The following is a 21,521-nucleotide window of genomic DNA, read 5'->3' as shown; positions in this document are numbered from 1 at the left end:
CAAACGTTTCCTGTGACTAAGCATGACTGATTGCATTTTAAAAATCTGCCAAGCCAGAATGCTCCAATACTGTCACAGCAGACCATATTTCACACTCCTGGTGTCAGGACTGATGTAAAGAGTGTCTCTAAGTGATATAAATGGGAGCATTCAGTCTCTTTACATGGACGTGCAGGAACTCCCCATAGGTGTAATGTAACTAATGTCGTTTGCAGGAAGCAGTTCAAAAAGCAATACAACACATGGTGGGCTACGCTCTGTCTTACATATTTATATAACTGAGTTAGATTGGACTTGGCTTCTTTGATTTCTATGCATTGTCAAGTTGCCCGAATTTGTTCATACGCAACAAAAGTACAGTGAAAAAGACGACAGCTCAAAAACACATTTGCAAATGTGCGGATTGCGATGACTTTCATTGTGTATTGAAAATAATAGCATCAATTCGTTCAATTGTCAATAAAACAAAAACAAAGTCAGAGGAAGCACAAGAGACAGGTGTCTACTATCAAAAAGTGGTGACATTTAGATTACTTTTATTTTCATGAGAGAGCTTATTTTATTATTAGAGTATGCAGCCTAAATCCATCAGTCACAACAACAAAAGTTTACCTTGCTAGGGATCCTCAGGTTTTCCACAGGACTCAGGTCTGCCATGCTTTCCTGAGGGCTCTTCAGACCCTGTCAACAGAAGAGTCACTGTTAAGACCTCAAAAGCCCCAAAAAGTCGAGTAAGTCAACGTGTTTATCAGCTGTAACCTCTCCCCGTTGACACATAAACTTGTGGTTCATCAGCACACTGCTGCACACAGCAAAAAGTGGAACCGTCGTACAGATTAGTGGAGGAGATATGTTCTGTAGTGTCCAGTGGTGAAACAGTGAGTCTAAGATTACTGCTGTGCAAACTGAGAACTTCCCTAACCGCCCAGTCTCCACTGTTGTGCCCTGTTGTTGGTGGTGTGTTTGTCTGCAGGTAAGCACTTGCAGCTAGCTAGGGCGGGGGTTTAACTCACGGTACAACTGCTCATACAGGCGTATTTTGTTCATGTGAGGTAATTAGTTCGTAGCTGTGTTAAAGTCGTTCAAAAAGCTGCTGTTGCTCGGGCTGAATGCGTAATTGAATGGGCCACACGATGAGCTGTCAAATTAGCCAGTTAGCTTAGCTAGCTGTCATGCTAGCTAAGCTACCTGCAGCTGTCAGAGACAAACAGCCAGCAGCTCATTTTCCGCACTCCTGCCTTTCTCACCTGCCGGGCCATAAGAGACTTGATCTTCTGCATTGTAATTCCGACTTGTGCCAGCGAACAGACTAATGAGTGAAGTTACAGTTTTGTTTTGTTGTCAACGATGCGCCTCCATCACTACCAGAGGGAAGCCATCGTCGGTCACGTGACTGGTACGGCGAGAACCGAAGAGGTCCGAAGCATCCTGGGTAATGTAGTTTTTATCAAGAGAGGCGCTCGATATCTTAACGTAGGACTCTTAGAGGCTTAAAAACTGAATACATTTAAATTAAATTGAAAATATATGTTTTTGTGAGAAAAGACAATAAATAAAATGAATGAATTCAAAAAGTGGTGTGTAATGCATTAGCAGTAAAGTAGTAAACATGTACTGCTGTTTCACACCACTGGATGGTGATGATGTGGCATCACAACAGACTGTGATGGTTATTTGGCCCTCCTTCAAAACTTTTACTCTACTTCTCTGTTCACCTGCAGGTGTCAGTTTAGACATTTTGACATGTCACACAAGGAAAAGCACAGGTGTAAATAATGTTATTCATGATGGCTACATTTTATTTTGCTTGCTTTGGTTTCAGGGTCCTGATAGGTGCCCTGATATGGTCTGGCTATGATATGGACATTTAATCAGTCTGTTACTGTCCTTAAGTACAACTTTGAAAACTTCACTTTATAAAATATGACACACAGCTATAGATTAAACCTTCCAACATTATATAAAGTGAAAGTAAAATGTGTCTCCTGCTTACACGTGAATGCATTGTTAACCCCTTACTGCCTGAATTTATTTACAATTATATAAAAAAATTAATTATTTGTGCTATTGCATTCAAGCAGATGCTAAATGAAGTGGAGATTGTTAATTTGAATATAACATAGCATAGACTAGTGCAATATAATAGTATAATAAAATATATATGTACATACGGATAGAATATATATATATTTATTTATGTATGTATGCATCTATGTATATATAATGTATACATAGAATATGCATCAACCAGCATTAGTGGGATACAGAGGCCACCTCAGATGCATCAAGACCAGAAGAGGTTTGAGGCGAATTCGCGACAACAGGCAACAAGGGGTTAATAATAATATAGGAGTATAATATACTATAAGTAATAATCTAACAATGACAGCAGCCATTGTTTTGCATAATTTGTCATTTTACTTTTGCTGTAACTTTTACTTTCAATTAATTGTTTTGCATTGTGGTGTGTGTGTGTGTGTGTGTACACATCGTATTGTTTCCAAAAAAAATAAATTTATTAAATTAAGGTAAATTAGATATAACAATGTTTTAGAATTTGTGTGGCTGCATTATTTAGCAAACCACATTTCCATTTTGTGAGCAAGAGTGACCTTGTAATGCCATCCATGACTCAGTGCCATGTAGCTCCATCTCTGCCAAGCAATTAGACCTGGCTGTGCATTGTAAACTGGTCAAAATAATCACTAAAGCAGAGCGTGCAGACCCATTCAGCCTGCTTTGTAATTGCCATGTCATTTCAAGCAGTGCTTGGTTAAAAGCAAGCGGCAGTCAGCAGACAGTAGGCAGTGTGAGCTCTAGTTCCTAGTTAATGATGCCTCAGGCTATTTCCCAGTCAAATGAAGGTGAGGTCACTCTCCTCAGGTGAATTTACTCCACTGTTGTTTGTTAGGCAGTCATCCACTGTGCGGAGCCTCCCTTAAAGCATACACTGAGACGGAACAGATGGCAGCCTCTACCCGGAGATGCCACCACAAAGACACAGCGCACTCAGTTGGTCAGTTCATAAGCTATAATTAGAGCTGGATTCAATAAACTGCTTGTTATTATGCAAGGGAGCATCATGATAAGCAGCAGTGTGTGACTCAAAATGAGGTTCAGATCTGGGCAATTTTATGATTTTGATCTGGACCAGTAAGAAAACATAATAGTGTCATCAAATGTTTAAATTTTAAAAGTGCTAAAACTTTCAATTCTGGATCAATCAATTATCTTGTGAATGTGGACATTTTTTGTGCATGAATTTGAATGACTCACAAGAGCAGTGACAACACAATGTTTCAGCAATGAACTGAATCATAGCAGAAAAGCAGACTGCTGCCTTTAAGTGATTCACTGTTTGTCGCAGATACATTCTGACCTCTATTTTCTTCACAAAACATGGCTGTGTCTGGTTCTCTCCATGCTTGTCTGTGTCTCTTTCCTCCTCATCCCTCTACCCCTTCTCTCTTTCACATGCACACACACACACAGACAAGCAAGCACACGCGTTTTTATCTACTCATGACAAGGTGTCAGCAGGAGCAGGTGGAGGACACTCAGCCACATGCTGAACCACCCGTCTGTTGCTGCCTGTCTCCATATCACGCCAGGTACACGGCATACCAATACAACAAAGCTGAGAGAAACAAGCACTCTGCGACATTTTCGACACGACCAACTCAAACACTTGTGAGGAGAGAGATCACAGCCAAGACGGCAGACAAAGACTGACTGTGAAACAGTAGAACAACTAACATCTTTGCTGGCTTCTCGATCTGTGACTGAGAAAGTGTTCATTTCAAGCCCAGAGTGCTGCAAGACATACAAGTAAGAAGAAATAAAAACACAGAAACGGTACAATGACACGCACTGTCTTCATCTGGCTATGGGCAACAAATACATATTTAAAAATAACCCAGAATAGTAAACAGTTATATCTTTAATAAAGTACAAAACAAACATGTGAATGCAAACTGTACAATAATTTAGGAACCATCAATCATTTTCTTTGTTTCAGCATTTCATTATATCCACGTTGAGCAAAAGAAATGCTACATTGGTGAAAACAGGGTTAAGTGTCTCTATAGGAATAAATAGATTTGAGGAAAACATAGAAATAGAATAATAAGTATAAAGAATCTGCAGTATAATCCATGTACAATATTTACATTTATATATATTTCATACAAGAGAATGCATACATTATAACACTTGTCTTCTCACAAAACAGACTTTCTTTGTCGGTAATGTTAAATTAAAAAGATATTATTGAAATGGCAAATAAAACCTTATTTAAAATGAAACATGTTTGAAATAGTAATCAAGGTGTGGAAATTTGGGTACCTCGTAGGTAGCTCATAAGATCTTATAAGATTAAAACAGTTTGAACGTCAGTTAGTCTTTCACATAAAAACACATTTTCAAGCCATACATACACTTTCATCTCACAATAATGTCAGCAAAAGACATTTAACATGTGTCCAAAACTCTGGACAATAACAGTGCACAATCAGGTTGTGTACTCACATAAGTCTCCTTCATCCCTTGTGCAAAATATAGCCACCAAAACCAGTGTTTCAGGGACTTCAGAGAATAAAGCTACACCGGAGTCTTCAAGTGAAATGATGCAAGTTACATCGCAGCTCTCCAGCTTGAAGTTACTTCAGCAAACTGTGACTGGGGGTTTCAGGAACGTGTCTGATCACATCGTAGATGGTGGTGTGCATATCCTGAACTGAATATCCTGACTCCAAACGAGCCAGAGATCTGCACGATGCCTGCAGGACAGTTGCATAAGAAAATTAAAATTACACGCAGCAGTTCAGCAATTGACAAAAGCTTGAAATCCTGCTGCGTTATCATTGAATCCATGTCATCGTACAGCGTGTTAGATACCTGCGCAGATTCCATTTTCCCTGGTATGGAGACAAACTCATAGATGCCAAAGTCTTCTGTTGCATCCTCGTGACCTAATGATACACAGGTTTTAATGTCAGACCAACACTTAGGTTACAATTACAATACAATACAAGTCAAACTTTACAATAATATAACAATAACATGATCAATGTAATGACGCCATAAAAACGTTGACCTGCTCCTCAGGTGGAATCAACGAGACACCCTGACCTTGTTTACTTTAGGTTCCTCTTATCTCAAACCCATTTTTTGGAATGAATTACACTTTATTGGAAGTACTGTTAATCCCTGTAATCTCTCTATAATGTGGGTGTCCTTGGTGACTGCAGTGTTTGATGGTATAAGCAGCTGAAAACAACAAGCAGTTTAACAAGCAGAAACTTACCTGAACGATGTGGTCGTTTCTGCTCTGAAAGCGGTCTGCCAGAAACAGGCAAATAAAGCTGTTAGTTAAAGGTTATACACCATGTTTACTAAAAGTCCTGTGGTCAGTGTCTGTATTCATTTCATAGTCAAGGCTCTTACCTGTTGTAAATGCCCATAAGCACTATTGATAATGGAGAGAAAGAGACAGAGGGAAATAATGATTCACAAATACAGAAATGATGCATTTTGAAATATTTCCTTGACTTATTCAAATACAATAGTTACTTTGCCCGGGTTGCTGCCAGTTTGACTGATATTTGCAAGTCATTTACATTCATCATTCATACATTCAACATGTAAGATCTCGGCGCAGCAAGCCGTTAGTGTTATCTTTACACATATCAGCACTCAGACAAGTGGATTTCAAACATGGAACATGTTAAACAGGTTGCAGGAATTAACTGTGAGGACTGAACTTACTTGGGTTAACACCATTTCTGTCATAAACAGCAAAATAAGACATTATCTAACCTCTCTTAGGATGGCAGGTTCTCCTGAGAAAGAACAGCAGCATGCAGCCAATGAAGAACAAAGAGCAGACAGTGATGGCGAACCCAGTTGTTAGCAGAAGGGATACTGAGCTGCCCCCCTGGATGTGCTTCTCTTTCCCTGTGAACAAATGCAGGAGGGATTAACACTCTAATAGCATGTCGGCCGACTGGTGCACCATTTTGGTCTGAACTGAAACATTTCATCAGCTGTTAGGCTTGTTGGAAATCCATGAAGTTTTCTACAGACATCCATCGTTCCCAGTAAATTGATCCAAAACTCTTTGGTGTCCCATGGACTTCCTGCAGCACCACCATGAGGTTGACATTTATTGTTGATAGTTTGATATATTGACAACTATTAGATGGATTGATATGAATGGTATTTTGGTACAGATATTCAAGGTTGCTACCCTAAAGGATAAATTCTAATAACTTTGGTGATAACATTTGATTCTGTGGCATCAAAATTTCAATTTGCCCAATACTTAGTGTTGTGCATAGACCTCACCCATCGGTTTGTGGACTACTGTTTTGAAGCTAGGGATGTGGCAATTTGGCCATCACCATCTTGTTTTTTTGGAGCAAGAAGTGATGCTTGACTTTTTTCCCCACCTGTATTCTGTAAGGACCAGCCTCTAATTGGTTATTGACAAAGTAGCCCCGCCCTAAAGCCCACCCTGCTTTATTGTCTATTTGACTCTAAGTAATTCCTGAAATTAACAGCATGTTATATTGAAGAAGACTTAAAACTAGCGACAGAGGACAGACTCAAATGCTCCCTGAGGTAGTAAATCAAGACATAGGCTCATTTTCTCATAGATTTCCATACAATCAGATTTCTTTTTGGAACCAGTGGAGTCAACGACACGACTCATCAGCCTAAGCTGTATAATGCTAATAACCCTTTTCTAGCATGCAGCAGGCTAAACAAAGATGGAGCATGTTAGCCTGCACACAATATCATTCTAAGAGATTGTGATGTCAGTAAAAATGGATGCTGTCTGTTGAATTTATAAACTGCGTTTTAAATCATAGCCTGTATCACCAGTAGATATTAGTGAACCTTTCTCAGTATCACCAAGACAACGTATCAATGTCGTATTCAGCACACAGAAACTCCACATGCTATAAAACTTAGTCAACAAATACAACAGCTGTTATCCACTGTTTACTTTCCCAGCCACTGAACTTCAATACAGGCTGCAGGCGCTGCAACCTAGCAACAGAGATAAAACGCTAGTTTCATGATAGCCATGTATATTTCATATTAAATCCATGACAAGGTTTCACTTTTCACCTGCCGTGCACACACTGCTTCATCTACAGAATTGTATCTACTCAACCGTTCCCAAAGCTGGCCATGGTGGTTGGCATTGTCAAGCTACATATCTCATGGTTCATAAACCTCTTCTGCTTTTGGCATGACACATTGTTTACAGTGTTTATCTAAGAGGATTCCCAAAATCTACCCACGCTTGCTCCCTCTTGCCATGTTCCACCCCCTACCCACCTGTTCCTAAGCTGGCCACCACCAGGGTAAACTGGGCCTCGTCCTGCTTCTGTGTCACGTTGTTGAAGGCGCGGCAAAGGTACTCTTCAGCCTGGGCCAGTCTATAGGAGCGCACCTCAAGCCGCGGGCCCTCAGTGATGACCTGGGTGGCATTGCGGCTCTTGGAGATCCAGACGTAGCTGTTGGGCGGGTTGGAATCAGCCTGGCATTCAAAGAAGACCAGCTCTCCAGGGTTGATGGTGAACACCTCTCCTGTCCGCAGGCCTTGGCCTGAGTTCACCTCCAGGTTGTAGGGGCCATCTGCAAGTGCCAACAGCGGGTCAGGGAAACATGACAGTTTGCTGCTGATATGGTGCTTATTATAGAAAATGGCTGAATTTCGACAATGCAGATTTCGACTTTGGGGTCACAGGTTCAATCCAGGATAAGTCTTGGTGGGAAAATTAAAGACCACCTTCCGATTTAGAGGTGGGCAGCCCTTGAACAAGTCACTTTACCAACAAAACAGCTCCAGAGGAGATGTTATAATAAAAACATTTCCTATTAGGCCTATTAGTTCCTATTAGTTTCCTATTAGTTTCCTATTAGTAGAATTTTTTCTTGTTATAAATGTTGTGATTACAATGAAAGATGTAAGTAATAACGTCATAAAATTTCATTATAACCACAAATGATTCTCCTTAACATGAGCAGTGTCGCTCTACATCGAGGTCATTAAGTAAGATTTTTATTTAAAGTCTGTAGAAGATAAACTGCATCGTAACATAAGAAAGAAGCCCACAACCAAACATTGCAGTGCTAATGATAATTTGTTGCATCTAAAGTGAATCTGTCCATCAACACTGGAAATAAGGTCAATGCAAAAATGAATAAAGTCATTGTCAGTCACACATTGACACTAATGAAGACTCTGGCTGGAATAGAAACAGGATAACAGGATAAAACTGAATGAGGTATTTTAACTGATAGTAGTGGGTCCTTGCTTTCTGCAGGTAGCTGCTGAACACTAACACAAACATGCTCTGTCTATGCAAACAGAAATGATGACAATGCCAAATTTAAGAGTGCTGCATTTTTTCAGTGCCAAGTTAGTAACATGTCCACTGTTTGAGCACACTAACTGAGGAGAAGGGAATAAGTCACAAAAATGTGCTGCACTCCTTATGTCCCATCAATACAGAAACATCAGTTGTGTGAAAATTAAACACAGCCAAATTAATTCATGGCAAGATCATGTGTGTGCTCTGGGTGCAGCCTCAGACTCAGAAAACCAGGGTTGATTATTGGTGCATCTACATGCTTTATGGGAGAACAGAGGGGCTCTGTGAGATAAGTCTACTCCCATGCAAATACTATGCAATGAGAATCACGTGTTTTCAGATGTCAGAAAGATGTCTGAACTCACAGACATTTACATACCACCTTATACCCCCTGGAGAACAATTGAGCAAAGACAGTGCCAAAGTGAATGGCACAAAAAAATAAATACACCCTGCAGCCAAATGTTGACCTTACCTGACCTTCTAACGTTGGCAGATGAGGTCCCAGTGTGTGCCAAATTCGAAACACTTGTTTGCATTGTTGACTTTGTGGTACTACTGTGCTAAGTTCACTTCTGTTTATCCTGCCTAATTACAAGTTAACAACAGCTTGTAAATGAAGATCACATGATTCTGCCATGTTAGAGATTTTGGCTACCAAGGAGGTTAAAAACTAGTCTGGGCATTATGGACTTCTTTTTTGCTGTAATTTATCATTTCTGGGGCTGATCTGACCATGAGATGTCAACATCCATCTCTTTACATTATAAAGCAATCTCACAGGAAATGAAACACAATTCTCTGGGAACAAATACATGAAATTTCAGGTGGTCTTAGCAAATGGAAAGAGATGGAGAATACAGATGCGTTTACTCACAATAGACATTGAGTTCCACGGCCCTGCTGTACCGACCCTGGCTGACAGGGTTGCTGGCCACACAGCTGTAAGTTCCCTTGTCCTCTTTTCTCACAGGGCTGATTAACAATGAAGAGCTGTCTTGGGAGAAGTGGTATCTGTCACTAGGACCTAGAGCGATGTTGTCCCTTAGCCACTGGAACACAACTCTTGTTCCTTTCTCAACAGAACAAGTCCAGGTTACATTTGCCTTGTCCTCAACAACTGCGTACGATGGATCCTTCTTAATGATTGGAGTGGACACAGGGACTACGGTAAAAACAAGAAATGTTGGTAAGTTTAGGGCTGAGTCCATAGAAGACATCAAACTGTTAATCACGATAGGACAACACTCACCGTCCACTGTTACATGTACATTTCTCTCCTCCTTGATGACCAGTCCTGTCTTGTTGTGGAACTCTATGTTGAGGTTCAGCTGGTAATTACCCTCATCATCCCGGTTTAATTTCCGGATTAGCAAAGAAACATTGGGCTCTCTAAAGAGGAGGTGGTTGCGGTACATCATGTCAGTGATTGTGGCCTCTTTGGTAAACGTCACCAACGTGGCTCTGGTGCCGCTTAGCCTGGTGTGGGACCAAGTTCCCTGGATCTCAACCTCATCCAGGGGGAAGCGAGTCTCCACAGACAAGAGAAGGGAGTTCCCCTCAATACCGTGATGGACTAATGTAGGGATGTGGATGAACTCTGGGCTGACGTCTAAATTGATGGAGGCGGCAGGAGAAGAAAGAGAAGGAGAAGGGGGGAAACAAAGAGAGTTACAGCACAGTCGCTGGTGGTTAACTTGTTGGATCTCCCATGAAAGACATCAAACTTCATACTGCGTTCATCTCTAATTTAAAGCTTTGTTTAGGTGTATTTCTCTAATGACTTAGGATTTTAGGGATGAGCACACAAGGTGCCACCATGTCTATAGAGTTTCTGCTAGTTACTGAGAGTGTTTCTGTTTCCTAAGTTTTCATCTCTCCCTGTAACTTCAAATACAATATGGGTTTGAATATTATTACAGAAACCAAGATTTAGACAACCAATATACCATACTCAGCAAAATAAAATGCCATTCCAGCCTGTCCTCTTGTAATTGGTAAGAGGGACCACTGGATGGTAATGAGAAGCTATCTGACATTTCAACCTGATATCCCTAACTTTTTGGACACTTGGAGGCAACAAGCACAACACTGACATATTCACACCTTATAAAGCTGATATGGCTAACATGTTAGTAAACAGTTGCCTATTTACATGTCCAGAGGAAATGTCACAATGTTATCATTAATTTAGAGTTGTTTGGCTCGGTTTTTGGTCACCACCAACCCCTGACTGAAACATCTGGTTCTTCAGCTGCAAAATGCTCAACTATGTTCACAAGTTTTGTGTTGAGCAGGTAGTGTACGGTCAGTTTTGATAGATTTTTCCATGGAAAACAGCTGCCTTCTGCCTCTGGAATTTACACCGATAAAAGCAGTGAATCAAAAAACAGTAAAACCAAAATAACGAGCTGAAAGAAGCTGAAATGCTCAACAAAGGGAGACTGCAAGTCAAGTGATAATTCTCTGTTGGTTTCTTACAACAACAGTGGATATGTATAGATCCATGTAGAGTGTACGTACTAATATATTAAGTCTAGCCGAGTAAATCGCTTGACTGACACTGAAAAATAACTAGACAAGGCTTGCATACTGTATGATAGCAACCATATCACAGGTATAAATCCATTCATTCTGGACTGAAAGGTATGTTACCACGATTATAATCAAATATTATCTTTTATTGGTTTATAAATGAACAAATTTGAGCAAGTTGTAATTAAAACTTTGTTGGACGCTTTTTAAAATATATGCTATATGATAAATAACAATGTGGAGACATTAGAACAACTTTGTTATTCATATTGTGTGATTGATTAAATGCAGTGAGAGTGACAATATGGAAGCAAACCAGGATGAGATTAATTCATAGATCTATTTTGTCAGTCTTATCCATATCCTAGTCTTCACATTGTGCAGGTCCTGAAACTGTGGTGAGTTAATATTGACCCAGCTCACTACAGAGTCTCATTGTTGTCACACAAGGACAAGACCTGTCTCTTTGATCCCAACTTGTCTCAAAACAAACACCTGGGCTTTCTGAAGTAACTACAGAACTGTTGATCTATTGCACCCCGCTGCCTGTCAAAGCACTGGCCTGTTGCCAGGGCAGTTTGTTCTCCAATAACCAGCAGAAAACATCAAGAACAGGAGGAGTTATGGCTGTTTATCAGCCACTGTTGTCATTTCAACTGAGAGTTTTGACCTAATTTGTAGAGATTGTGTAAATGCTTTCACTCTTTATGCAATAAAAACTATCCATTCGTTATTCTTTTTTAATCTTCCAAACCTCATTCACATTTCATTGAAGAGAATCATTAACATCATATCAGAGTTGTGACCTGATGGTGTCATTTGACAGGATTTTTTGACAACTTCAAACTTCATTGCCTGGGTATTTTTTGACAGTTAAAAAGTGAGGGACTGCTTGGATGCCAGGTTGAGCTGAGCAGCAGCATGTGAGTAGGCAGCACTACTGTGAAACTCACTAAAGCCTCTCACTTTTCTATTACTTTGTGTCCCTTTGTCTCACTTCTGCCTGTGTGACTTGTCTTTCTCAGTTTCAGCATTAAAGAACTGACTTGGATGAGATGGAAAATATTCTGTGTGTTTCTTCTTGTGGAATAAAATCTTGATATGAAAATCAGGAACGTGAGTTTTAACCCCTCCTGCAAAACTTTTATTTTTCCCTCACATTTGTCACCCACTCCTCTGTCCTCCCCTCTGACTGGTCCATACTTCCTCCTCAGGGAAGTCCAGCTGGTGTCAGCCAGGTCCCCTGTGACTGCCGCCCATGTTGCTCATCACAATAGATTCCCTGTGCTCCTGGTGTTATGTCCTAAATAATACATGCAGCACAGACGCCCCATCGACACGTTCCACTCCTGCAGGGCCTGCAGGCCAGTTTCTGTGTGTGTGTGTGTGTGTGTGTGTGTGTGTGTGTGGCTGGAGTGTGCTTGTGTTTACACCAGCTGAGATGTGGTGAAAAGGCAGAGCGAGGAGGAGTGTGCCGAGCCCGCTCCTTCACTGTTGTCCCCAAACAACACTGATATTGTTGTGGTGATGCGGAGGAGATTACACTCACAATGGTCTTTTAGGTGAGAGGATATCTTCATGTGGTGGTCATGCACACACACACACACACACATTCAAACAACCGTGTGTGGAGACCCACAAGCACCTGCCTCTTATCACCCTCACACACACATCCAAGTTGTTTGGATACTAAATAAAGTCCCCCGGTGCGTGTCCAAACGCCACCATCTTCTGTCCTTTTTTAGATAAGGCAAATAGTACTCCTCAAGAAAAGGTTGATGATACAAACATCAAAGCAGGGGGGAGTCCATGTTTTAGGGACTTTTCTGTTAGATTTATCTGGTCATGTGAGGAGTGCTGGGATGTCTGTTATCACTGAGTCACAGAGCTGTGGCCTAGGTCACTTCTTCTTTCCACCGACCCCCTCCTCTTGTCTTTTCTTACAAACGACGGTGGTAGAAAAGCTAATCTTGTACAGTCACACGGTGATGACTATGGAAAGGACATGCAAAATAGACTCTAAAAGGGGGATTCAAAATTCCCCTGAAAAAGGCTGTGGAGAGGTTAAGGTACTTCTCATTGACCAACTTATGTCCTCTATGTATAGAGACAGTCCTCTATGTAGACTTTTTGAAATTCCATAACATACAGGGATCATCCTTGAAGTCACTTCTTATGTCAGCAAGGATGCATTTATGTGTTTTTAAATTTTGCAACCCAGTTTCATTACTGCTTCTCTGGTCTGAACCTGAAGGTTTCGGTGAACATTTTGTTACAGTGCACCACAAAAAAAACTTCCTCAACTCAGTTGCACCCTGCAAACCAAGCACAAACACAGCAACCATAGTAACTGCTATGGCAGCACCAGCACGACACTGACAACTAAAGCAAAAATGACAGCGTAACCACCTCACCTGTAAGGATGAAGAGAACAGAGCAGATGTAAAGCGCTGTTCTTCCTGTGGCCTCCATGGCATCTTATCCTCTGGGGATATGTGGGACTTCTGACAGGCAGGCAAGGAGTGAGGGATGTAGGAAGGAGGAACGGAGTGGAAGAAAAAGAGGTGGAGGAGGAGAAGGAGGAAGAGGAGGAGGAGAGAAATGTGACTGGTTGTGGTGACAACATTTGCCAGGGAAATAAGAGGAGCTAGCTTTAGCCTGCATGCACCCAGGCCCCTCCCATTTGACACTAGGAGGAAGAAGAGGTCCACCTGGCCGAGAGAGAGACAGCACAGTATGGTCCTCGAACATACACACACACACACACACACACACACACATATGGCTGCCCTAAGGCTGAGGGTTTCACTCTGTCATAAAGAAACTGAGACATAAAAACGGTAAAAGGATAGTCGAGAGCAGAGGGTAAACTGTTTCTTTACATTATAATAGACCAGCTGCCTGCTGCTTCAGTCCCTCAGGCTGTGAAACAAAGAAAAAGCAGGTAGACGGAGAGCTTTTAACTGCCAGCATCACACTCTTTGGTTAAGTTACAGAGCTGTCAATGGACACAACGGTCAGCGATCAGCTAGTCTGTCTAATAATTTTGTAATCTAGAAATGAAAGGACAAAAAGACAGAAAGGCTGATAATGGGGTGACACTGACTGAGGAATGTTAATGACACATGTATCACTTACCTTTCAAATGTCTTCAGGAGAGAGACTCTCATCAAGATCAGAGATACATATATTGACGATATTTTTATATTGTTTTTCAGCTTTTAGGGAGATTGTGGAGGCAAAATGATTCCATGACTGAAAGACTGAAGGAAATCTGTTGTTAACTCTCATCTAGCTTGTTTTTTTTGGTTTTTTTTGCATTGCTGCAAAACACCCTGACAAAGACTTGTTTGTGCCACACGCGTTCTACTCTAAGACGCAAGTCTGTGTAGTAGACTTTTCAGTTCATTTTCTAATGAAGAAATTGGGCTACAAATGTCCAGCAGCCCGTTAAATGATGGCTCCAGGGAAACAGCCGCTGTCTGGCCATAGATACTTTTGGTGAAATCACACACAGTCTAAGGTTTGTCAAGTACAAAAAACAGACACAGAATAGTCACATGTTTACCACTCAAACACTCAGCAGAGCCTTTTCTGCATGGTCATCTTCTGAAAGGAAATGGTGAAACTTGGGACTGAACTGCACAGTGAATGAATTAGGCCATTGTAGGTTGTGTAAATGAGTGCCTAGTTTGGTGATGGCACCATTAAAGAAACTGATTATTTTCTCTGCTGTTGAGTACTCCATTGGATACCCATTTATTGAGAAGCCTGGGGACAATGATAAATAGTTATAACTGAGGTTTTAGTCACATCAATACAGCATTTGTTAGCCAGAACACATGATTTGGTCTCAAATTTGGTCAAATGTTGGGCTACATTTAACAAATTTAGCTCGAATTAGAAAATGAATGCAGTCCAAATGATCAGGGTTTAATGTTTAAATTAAAAATCAATATAAAATCTGTGATATTTAAAGTAAATTAAAAATAAAACATTTGTAAGTTTTGTAAGTCTTGTTCCCTCACTTTAGTAGACAGGCTCTCTCCACAAAACCTGCAAGTTTCCTCTCCTCCTTTAGAGGGAGTCAGTGCATCATCTATTGGACAAAGTCTGCCAATGGATTTATACAGTGAGCTGTGCAGCAGGTTACAAAAGGTTTAAAGGTTAGTTTCAACTTATTAATCATGACTAACCATTTGTATCCACCAAACCCTTTCCCACGCTTTCAGAAATGCATCAGCTGTCTTCCCTTTGAAACAGACTCTTGAATATTTACCTTGTCGTTCTCTGTCACATATGAAAAATGCTATGCTGAGAATATGTTGTTGCTGTCCTGTGAAAAACACATATCTCCAAATTTGGTGGTTTTGAATTTTTCAATAAACTGAAGGATTAAGTGTTCTTTTGTGGGTCGAGAAAATTCTCCCATCCTTTAAGCTAAATAAACCATTTAAAAACCCCAGTATATTATCAGAGAGGTGGATTGTCACAAAGCTGAAAAGTCATGCTGAAAACCATTATGTGATTCCCTCCTCTGTGATTGCTTCAACATTATTCCTTCCAGTTATGTCGCCCAACCTCCGAGCACTGACTAATAACAAAACCATTACAGCATATCATGAGAAATGTTGTGTGTTTTCATTCAAAAGGGAACAACATATTGCTGTAAGACTTGGGGATATTGAGAAAGACAGAGTATAGCTAATGGCTGGGTTAGGATGTTATGGCTTACACTGTGACCTTTTGACTCGACAGCCAGTGAGTGATGAGTTAGAAAAGTAGATCCACCCTTGAGCTACGAATTCAAATGATATCAATAGCCAATATCTAATACACAAATGTTCTTATGACAGGAGGACAGAAGGTCTGCTCACCAAAAAATAGAGTCTCGCAATATTATGAGTCTGACATGTTTTATCAAGTGGGTTTTATTAATCTGGTCTGATCTGGCACTGTACATCCAGCAAATTGTGTTCCAGTATGGTATGGCCTGGTATGGCCTTTTCGGACCGCCCTGCCAAAACCAGGACACAGCAGCTGAGTGACACACCCACACACACACAACCTCAAATGGGGGCCCTCTTGCAGTGCTAAAACATGTCACATTTTCCACTTTCAGCCTCCCAGCCCATGTCTGCGACTGTTGCCACATTTCACCACAACTCTACCCCTCTGGATCTTTTGCCTCCCGCTGCCTCCTACTCTTCCTCCACCTCTTCCTCGTCATATTATCCTGCTCTCTTTATTCTTGTTCTACTAAATGACTTTCTTAAAGGTGGTATATCATTATCACCTAAACTCCTCCTTGTTTTTCGTTAGGATGCCTTTGCGTAGTCCTGTTTCATTTTCTCTCCTCTCCAACCTGCGGTATCTGTGTTCTCCTCTACTCCAATATCTCCTTCTCTTTTTGATCCTTCCTCCTCTCCTCTTTCATTCCTCCTCTCCTCTTGCAGGCCTTGGCCTCCAGCTGCAGACACTCAGAGCAGACACAGCACACCAGCCCACATCAAGGCCACGCTATTGGCACACGTGTGTGTCTGTGTGTGTGTGTGTGTGTGTGTGTGTGTGTGTGTGTGTGTGTGTGTATGTGTGTCTGGAGCAGTCGTTACAGTGGGGCCACATAGGGTGCTAGAGGCCTACTGTGCTATACTGTAGTCTCCCATGCATACTGTATTTCTTTCCTAATCCACTGAAATGTGGAGTAAAAGATGACTGTAGATGTATCGTTGTGTTTAAAGGCCCATCGATTACATTAGTGAGGATGTTGAAGTGCAGGATGAACACATATATGATGTCACAGGCAGTCTCCTACCATATATATATATATACTTTATATATACTGTATATATATGTATATAAAACACCAATTCAAGAGTCGTTCACAGGAAAAGCCAAAGCTCACACACGCATAATCAATTACTGTGTGACCAAAAAGAGAAGCGGGCGCCTACACATGCGCATTTGAGGTTGTTGCGAAGAGGATGTCTCGCCTTGGTCGACAACTTGAAAATGCAATTTAGCTTCATATGTACAAATGTCAGCCTATAGCTGAAAGAGAACAAGAGGCAGGGAGAGAGTGGGGTTAAGTGGAGCAGTGAGGGAGCAAAGGAAAGAGGCGGGGATGTCTGCTTGGCCTGTGAGTGATTTGATTGGATGACAAAGTTTCATTCACATACAAAGATTTATAACAGTGGGAAACATAGAATGTTGGACACACACGCTGCGCAGTGCATGTGTGTGGGTGTATGCAGGCGCATGTTTTTCCCTCATGCTCGCATGTGAGCGACACTTTTTTACTGCTGCACTGTTGAACCCTTCTATCTCTCTGTCTGGATCTGACTGTTGTTGCCTAAATGGCACCTTGACTCCATGAACCGAGTGTTCGACCCAGAGTGCATCGAGTCAATGTGAAACTTTCAAAGGGTTTCTGAGCATTCTCCACCCTAAACGGCAGACAAAACATTGTGTGTGTGTGTGTGTGTGTGTGTGTGTGTGTGCGCGTCATGTGCATGGCTGACCTCTGTCTATAAGTGTGTTCCAAAGCATGTAAATATACCTCTACAAGCTCCACAGCTTTATGTCTTGCAAATACTGTTGTGTTTCTGTGTGCGTGCGTGCATGCGTGTGTGTGTGTGTGTGTGTGTGTGTGTGTGTGTCTGGTGGCAAGAGCCTCACCCCTTTAACGCATTCCACTATCTTGCGCCCACGCACTTGCCATGTGACCCGCAGTCAATGACAGGAAATAAGTCGATGTCAAATCCTGCTGCATGCAACCCAGATCCTCTTCTGCTTCTAGTCAAAGACACAAAAAAAACACCCCCACAGTGCAGAGTTCGATGTAAATCTATAGGAACTGTCCTTTCTTCCCCCCCTACTGTCATTGCTTTACATCAATTGAATAATTGCTTTCCTAAATCAAGAGACACACTTTATTTAAATTTCTTACTTCAATACTCACAACATAAAGTGTCACTGCAGCACATGTGACATGGTATCTCTCAATGGCAGGTGTAGCACTGATAAAAACTTTCCTCAACAGTTGTGTTTACATAGTTGACACCCATATACACACACAGACATTTTATCTTGTTTCCTGTCCTCTGGTCCAGCGTTCCTTGGAGAGATTACAAATCAAAGATTCTTACTCAGAACAGGCACCTTTTTGAGATACTAGACTTCAAATATGAAAAACGTCTACTCCAGACATGACTACGTCTGCAGTACAAAGTGTATATTTACTAAACCAGAGAAATGAAAAGTTCACAGTTATTCCATTGCAGCAATGACTGTTTAATTAATTCTCCATGAGCGTTTCATCCAATACACACATGTCTGTTAAAAATAGGTGTTTACATCGCACATCCACAAACCAAACTTGTGTGTATGTGTTTTTTTTTTGTGGGTGGGTGCACGTGCATGCACACAGAGTCAAACGGACACAACCACCTCTATGTTCTTTCCTGCAGTAAACTGTTGGCTGTTGAGGCAGACCACGATCCCAGGCTGAAAGGCAGTACTCCCTTCGCTCAGGCCTGTGCTTGTCCTCTTTGCTTCACGCAGCCGTAAAGAGCAGGATAAGGGAAAACAACACTACGCTTACACCAATCTGAGGTAAAAAGGGTTTATATTAACCTTTTTTGACCAGCTTCTCTGGCATCGTAACCGCCTCAAGTAACCTGAGAGGAGAAGCTGACACTATGCGACATAATGTCAGACACAAGCATCAAGTATACTTTTCATTTCCTGAAAGCACAGTTTTGTATTTTGTGAATTGCCATGGAAAGAAGTCAAAACACCCGGCCCTCAACACACACACATACACACACACCTTTGGCTCTTACAAGGACCACCTCATCCCCCTCTTGCCTGCCATGGAGGGTGCTAATGTTTATCGTCAGTCGACACTAACCACTGTAGTACCACTGTAGAGGCCCATTTATTGAAATAGTCAACGTGATGCACCCCACTGCGATGCTCAACATCTGGTGGTCCTTCTCTCCCTCCCCAGAGGTGTCACGGTAAAATGTTTCCCACTAGTGCATGGTAAAGATATGAAATTACATAGCTCCTGATAAGGAAGACAGATGAATGGATAATTGTAGGTGAACAGCTGGTTGGGGCCTATCATGCTCCAAGTATCTTACATAGAGGCATTCCTTTATTTGAAGGTATTTAGATGTGATACCCCTATCCACTCGCAGTGGCGATGTAATCAGCAAGAGGTGTGAAGAAACACAAGCCATGGTCACCTGTGTTTGTGAGAGTGACTTTTGGTTGTTTTTCTAAGGAAAACTCATGGTGAGACATTTGAATTCACGTAGACACGGTTTTAAGAGACCTTTCATTGTATGCGTGCTTACAAAATCACAAATACAGTGTACACAGATGCAGAAATACCAGGTCTCCCACCCAAATATGTCACTGGCCAACACCAAACCCCCACAGCTCCTCACAAACAAAATTTGAATGCCTTTATTTGGGCTTTTCATACAGACTAAATAAATGAGATATAATGCTAATTAGTGAGGTGGGTTTGTTGTCTTTGGACAGAGCTAGGCTAGTTTTAGGCAAATATCCTTCAATGTCTTTCACTCAGAGTTCAGAGTCTTCGTTGCTGCAGGTTTGTCAACTCAGGGAGTGACTACTGTAAATCACAGTAAATCATATACAAATGAGTCATATTATGGTGAACTGTTGATTGGTATGTGCTAGTTGACTCCCAAGTCCCGCCAGTCACAAAATGTGTAATGTGGCAAGAGGAAGAGCCTCAAAATCCATGTCCACACAAGGCAAATGAACCAAAAGTGTATTAGCAAAGAGGTGACCACATGAGAGATGGATTGCTTTGCAACACTGCTATACAGCCCCAACATGCCGGACAAAAACAAACAATTATAAACCATTGGTATTTACTGCTGGTCTACTGTTTGGTGTTGTATGGTGTTTTTGCTACTTTGTGCAACCCGTACACATCTGAAAACACAAAAATGGGAATGTGAAATATGTGTTTACTTGTGCAAAAACCATAAACAAAAGCAGAAAGAGGCCCTCTAATTGAAAGCGATGTGGAAAACAATCATCATGTTACCAGTAATTAGATCCCACCTGTCTCCAAGGAGTGTTGGTGCAAATACAAGGAAACGGGACAGTGAGACCATATGCCATTCAGTAACACAGGCCTGGACTCCCACAGCATGCACATACAGTATCTGGACCACTCAACTGATTACAGACAAGATGGCATAATCGTTCCCAGGTGAAACAATAATGATTCTTCACAACATAAGAGCTGCAGATGCCAGTGAAACACCAGCGGTTCTTTTTAAGTCGGCTCCCAGGAAAGATGAAACAACTTTGATTTCTTTACAGACGTTGTAAAACAGTACGACTTGCTTTGAGGATAATCCAGGTCCTGATTGCTGATATTGTTTATTGTATTAGTTCTTGCAGTCTCCAAAATTCCACTTGAACCCTTTCATGCATGAATTATGAGAACCTCAGTCAGGATTTTTTTACTAAGTGTTTTTATTCATCTTTAGGCATGGAAAACAACTTCTTTTTTCAACCCAAATTTTATAAAGATATATTTACATGTCCAGTAGTTGAAATATAGCTGGTGATGCATGATTTAGCAATTGCATGACTCCTTAGATGTTACTTGATGTCACCATATTTTTCTTACCTGCAAGGGTTTCTTTTTATAGAAGGTTTGAACAGAAAAAAATGAGCAACTTGGTGTTTCTGGCTGTCTGTCGACCATCTTGGTTTCACTTGCAATGGCTTGGCACTGGGTAGCAGTGTATGAGATGATGCAGTAGCATCCACTGTAGTGGCTGATGTGCAACTATGCCATCAAAACTCATATTGGTATATACAAGAAAACAGCTTTTGAATAGCTGTACACTGTAGTGAACTCTATGCATGAAAGGGTTCAATTGTACATACAGCAACACTTAAGAGAAAGATAGATAATCACTGGTGTAATTGCATTTTTTGCCTGTACCTTTCAGTCGAAGTCCTCTCTAGGTGATATATGCCAACTTTATTTGAGTACAGTCAGATACAGTAAAATAATATGCCATTCTTTAGGAATGATAACAAAGTTGACTTGCTGATATAACTAAATCCACACAGCAGATTATAATCAAATTGTTCTAAAACTTTTTATAGACGCCACCTTTAATTGATCGCATATTGTATATTTGATGGTTTTCATCTCATTAATAAAGTTCACTTACTTCATATCCCCTGACTAACTAAGAACACAGCAAACATTATCTTTATTCGCTTCTTTAACAATTACCGCACAGGCTTAATATAATCCTTCCAATCCACTCTTTAATCTCCGCTCCATCCCTTTAAAAAAAGACAAAAGAAACCTGTCAAATATTATTTATTTGGTCCCAGCTTGTGTTTCCTGCATCTGCAGTTAATTTTCTGCGGAATGTGAGGAGCAGCTGTCACTTTAGCACATGAATGGAGCCAGTTTAGTGGCCCAGAGGCATCAGAGTGGATCAACGGCGAAGGAGGGACAGCTGGGCCCGAGGGGACAATAGCACTCTCAGTTAATCATTAATACTCTTAATGAACAGCAGC

At 41.1% G+C, this 21,521-nt stretch overlaps 2 protein-coding genes across 3 annotated transcripts in view; both read right to left on the bottom strand.

The window, feature by feature from the left end:
• vps50 (VPS50 EARP/GARPII complex subunit) overlaps positions 1-1,376 on the bottom strand; it is a 101,921-nt gene extending 100,545 nt beyond the window's left edge. For both annotated transcript variants that reach the window (XM_070846593.1, XM_070846594.1), the window contains exons 1-2: positions 1,248-1,376; positions 613-681 (exon numbers count right to left, since the gene is read on the bottom strand). In XM_070846593.1, the coding sequence (XP_070702694.1) occupies positions 613-681; positions 1,248-1,280 (102 nt within the window). In that variant the 5' untranslated portion in view covers positions 1,281-1,376. The remainder of the gene's footprint in view (positions 1-612; positions 682-1,247) is intronic.
• Positions 1,377-3,925: 2,549 nt separating this feature from the next.
• On the bottom strand, positions 3,926-13,487 carry hepacam2 (HEPACAM family member 2). The gene is made up of 9 exons (XM_070846646.1): positions 13,337-13,487; positions 9,640-9,999; positions 9,265-9,552; positions 7,348-7,647; positions 5,818-5,955; positions 5,446-5,467; positions 5,306-5,340; positions 4,897-4,970; positions 3,926-4,778 (listed from the first exon to the last, which is right to left on the bottom strand). The coding sequence occupies exons 1-9, from the start codon at positions 13,392-13,394 to the stop codon at positions 4,659-4,661; spliced, it is 1,395 nt and encodes a 464-aa protein (XP_070702747.1). The 5' UTR covers positions 13,395-13,487; the 3' UTR covers positions 3,926-4,658.
• Between the last annotated feature and the right edge of the window lie 8,034 nt (positions 13,488-21,521).

The sequence above is a fragment of the Pempheris klunzingeri genome, chromosome 16 (genome assembly GCF_042242105.1).
Source record: "Pempheris klunzingeri isolate RE-2024b chromosome 16, fPemKlu1.hap1, whole genome shotgun sequence".
NCBI lineage: Eukaryota > Metazoa > Chordata > Actinopteri > Acropomatiformes > Pempheridae > Pempheris > Pempheris klunzingeri.
This window is presented reverse-complemented; position numbering and strand designations above follow the sequence as displayed.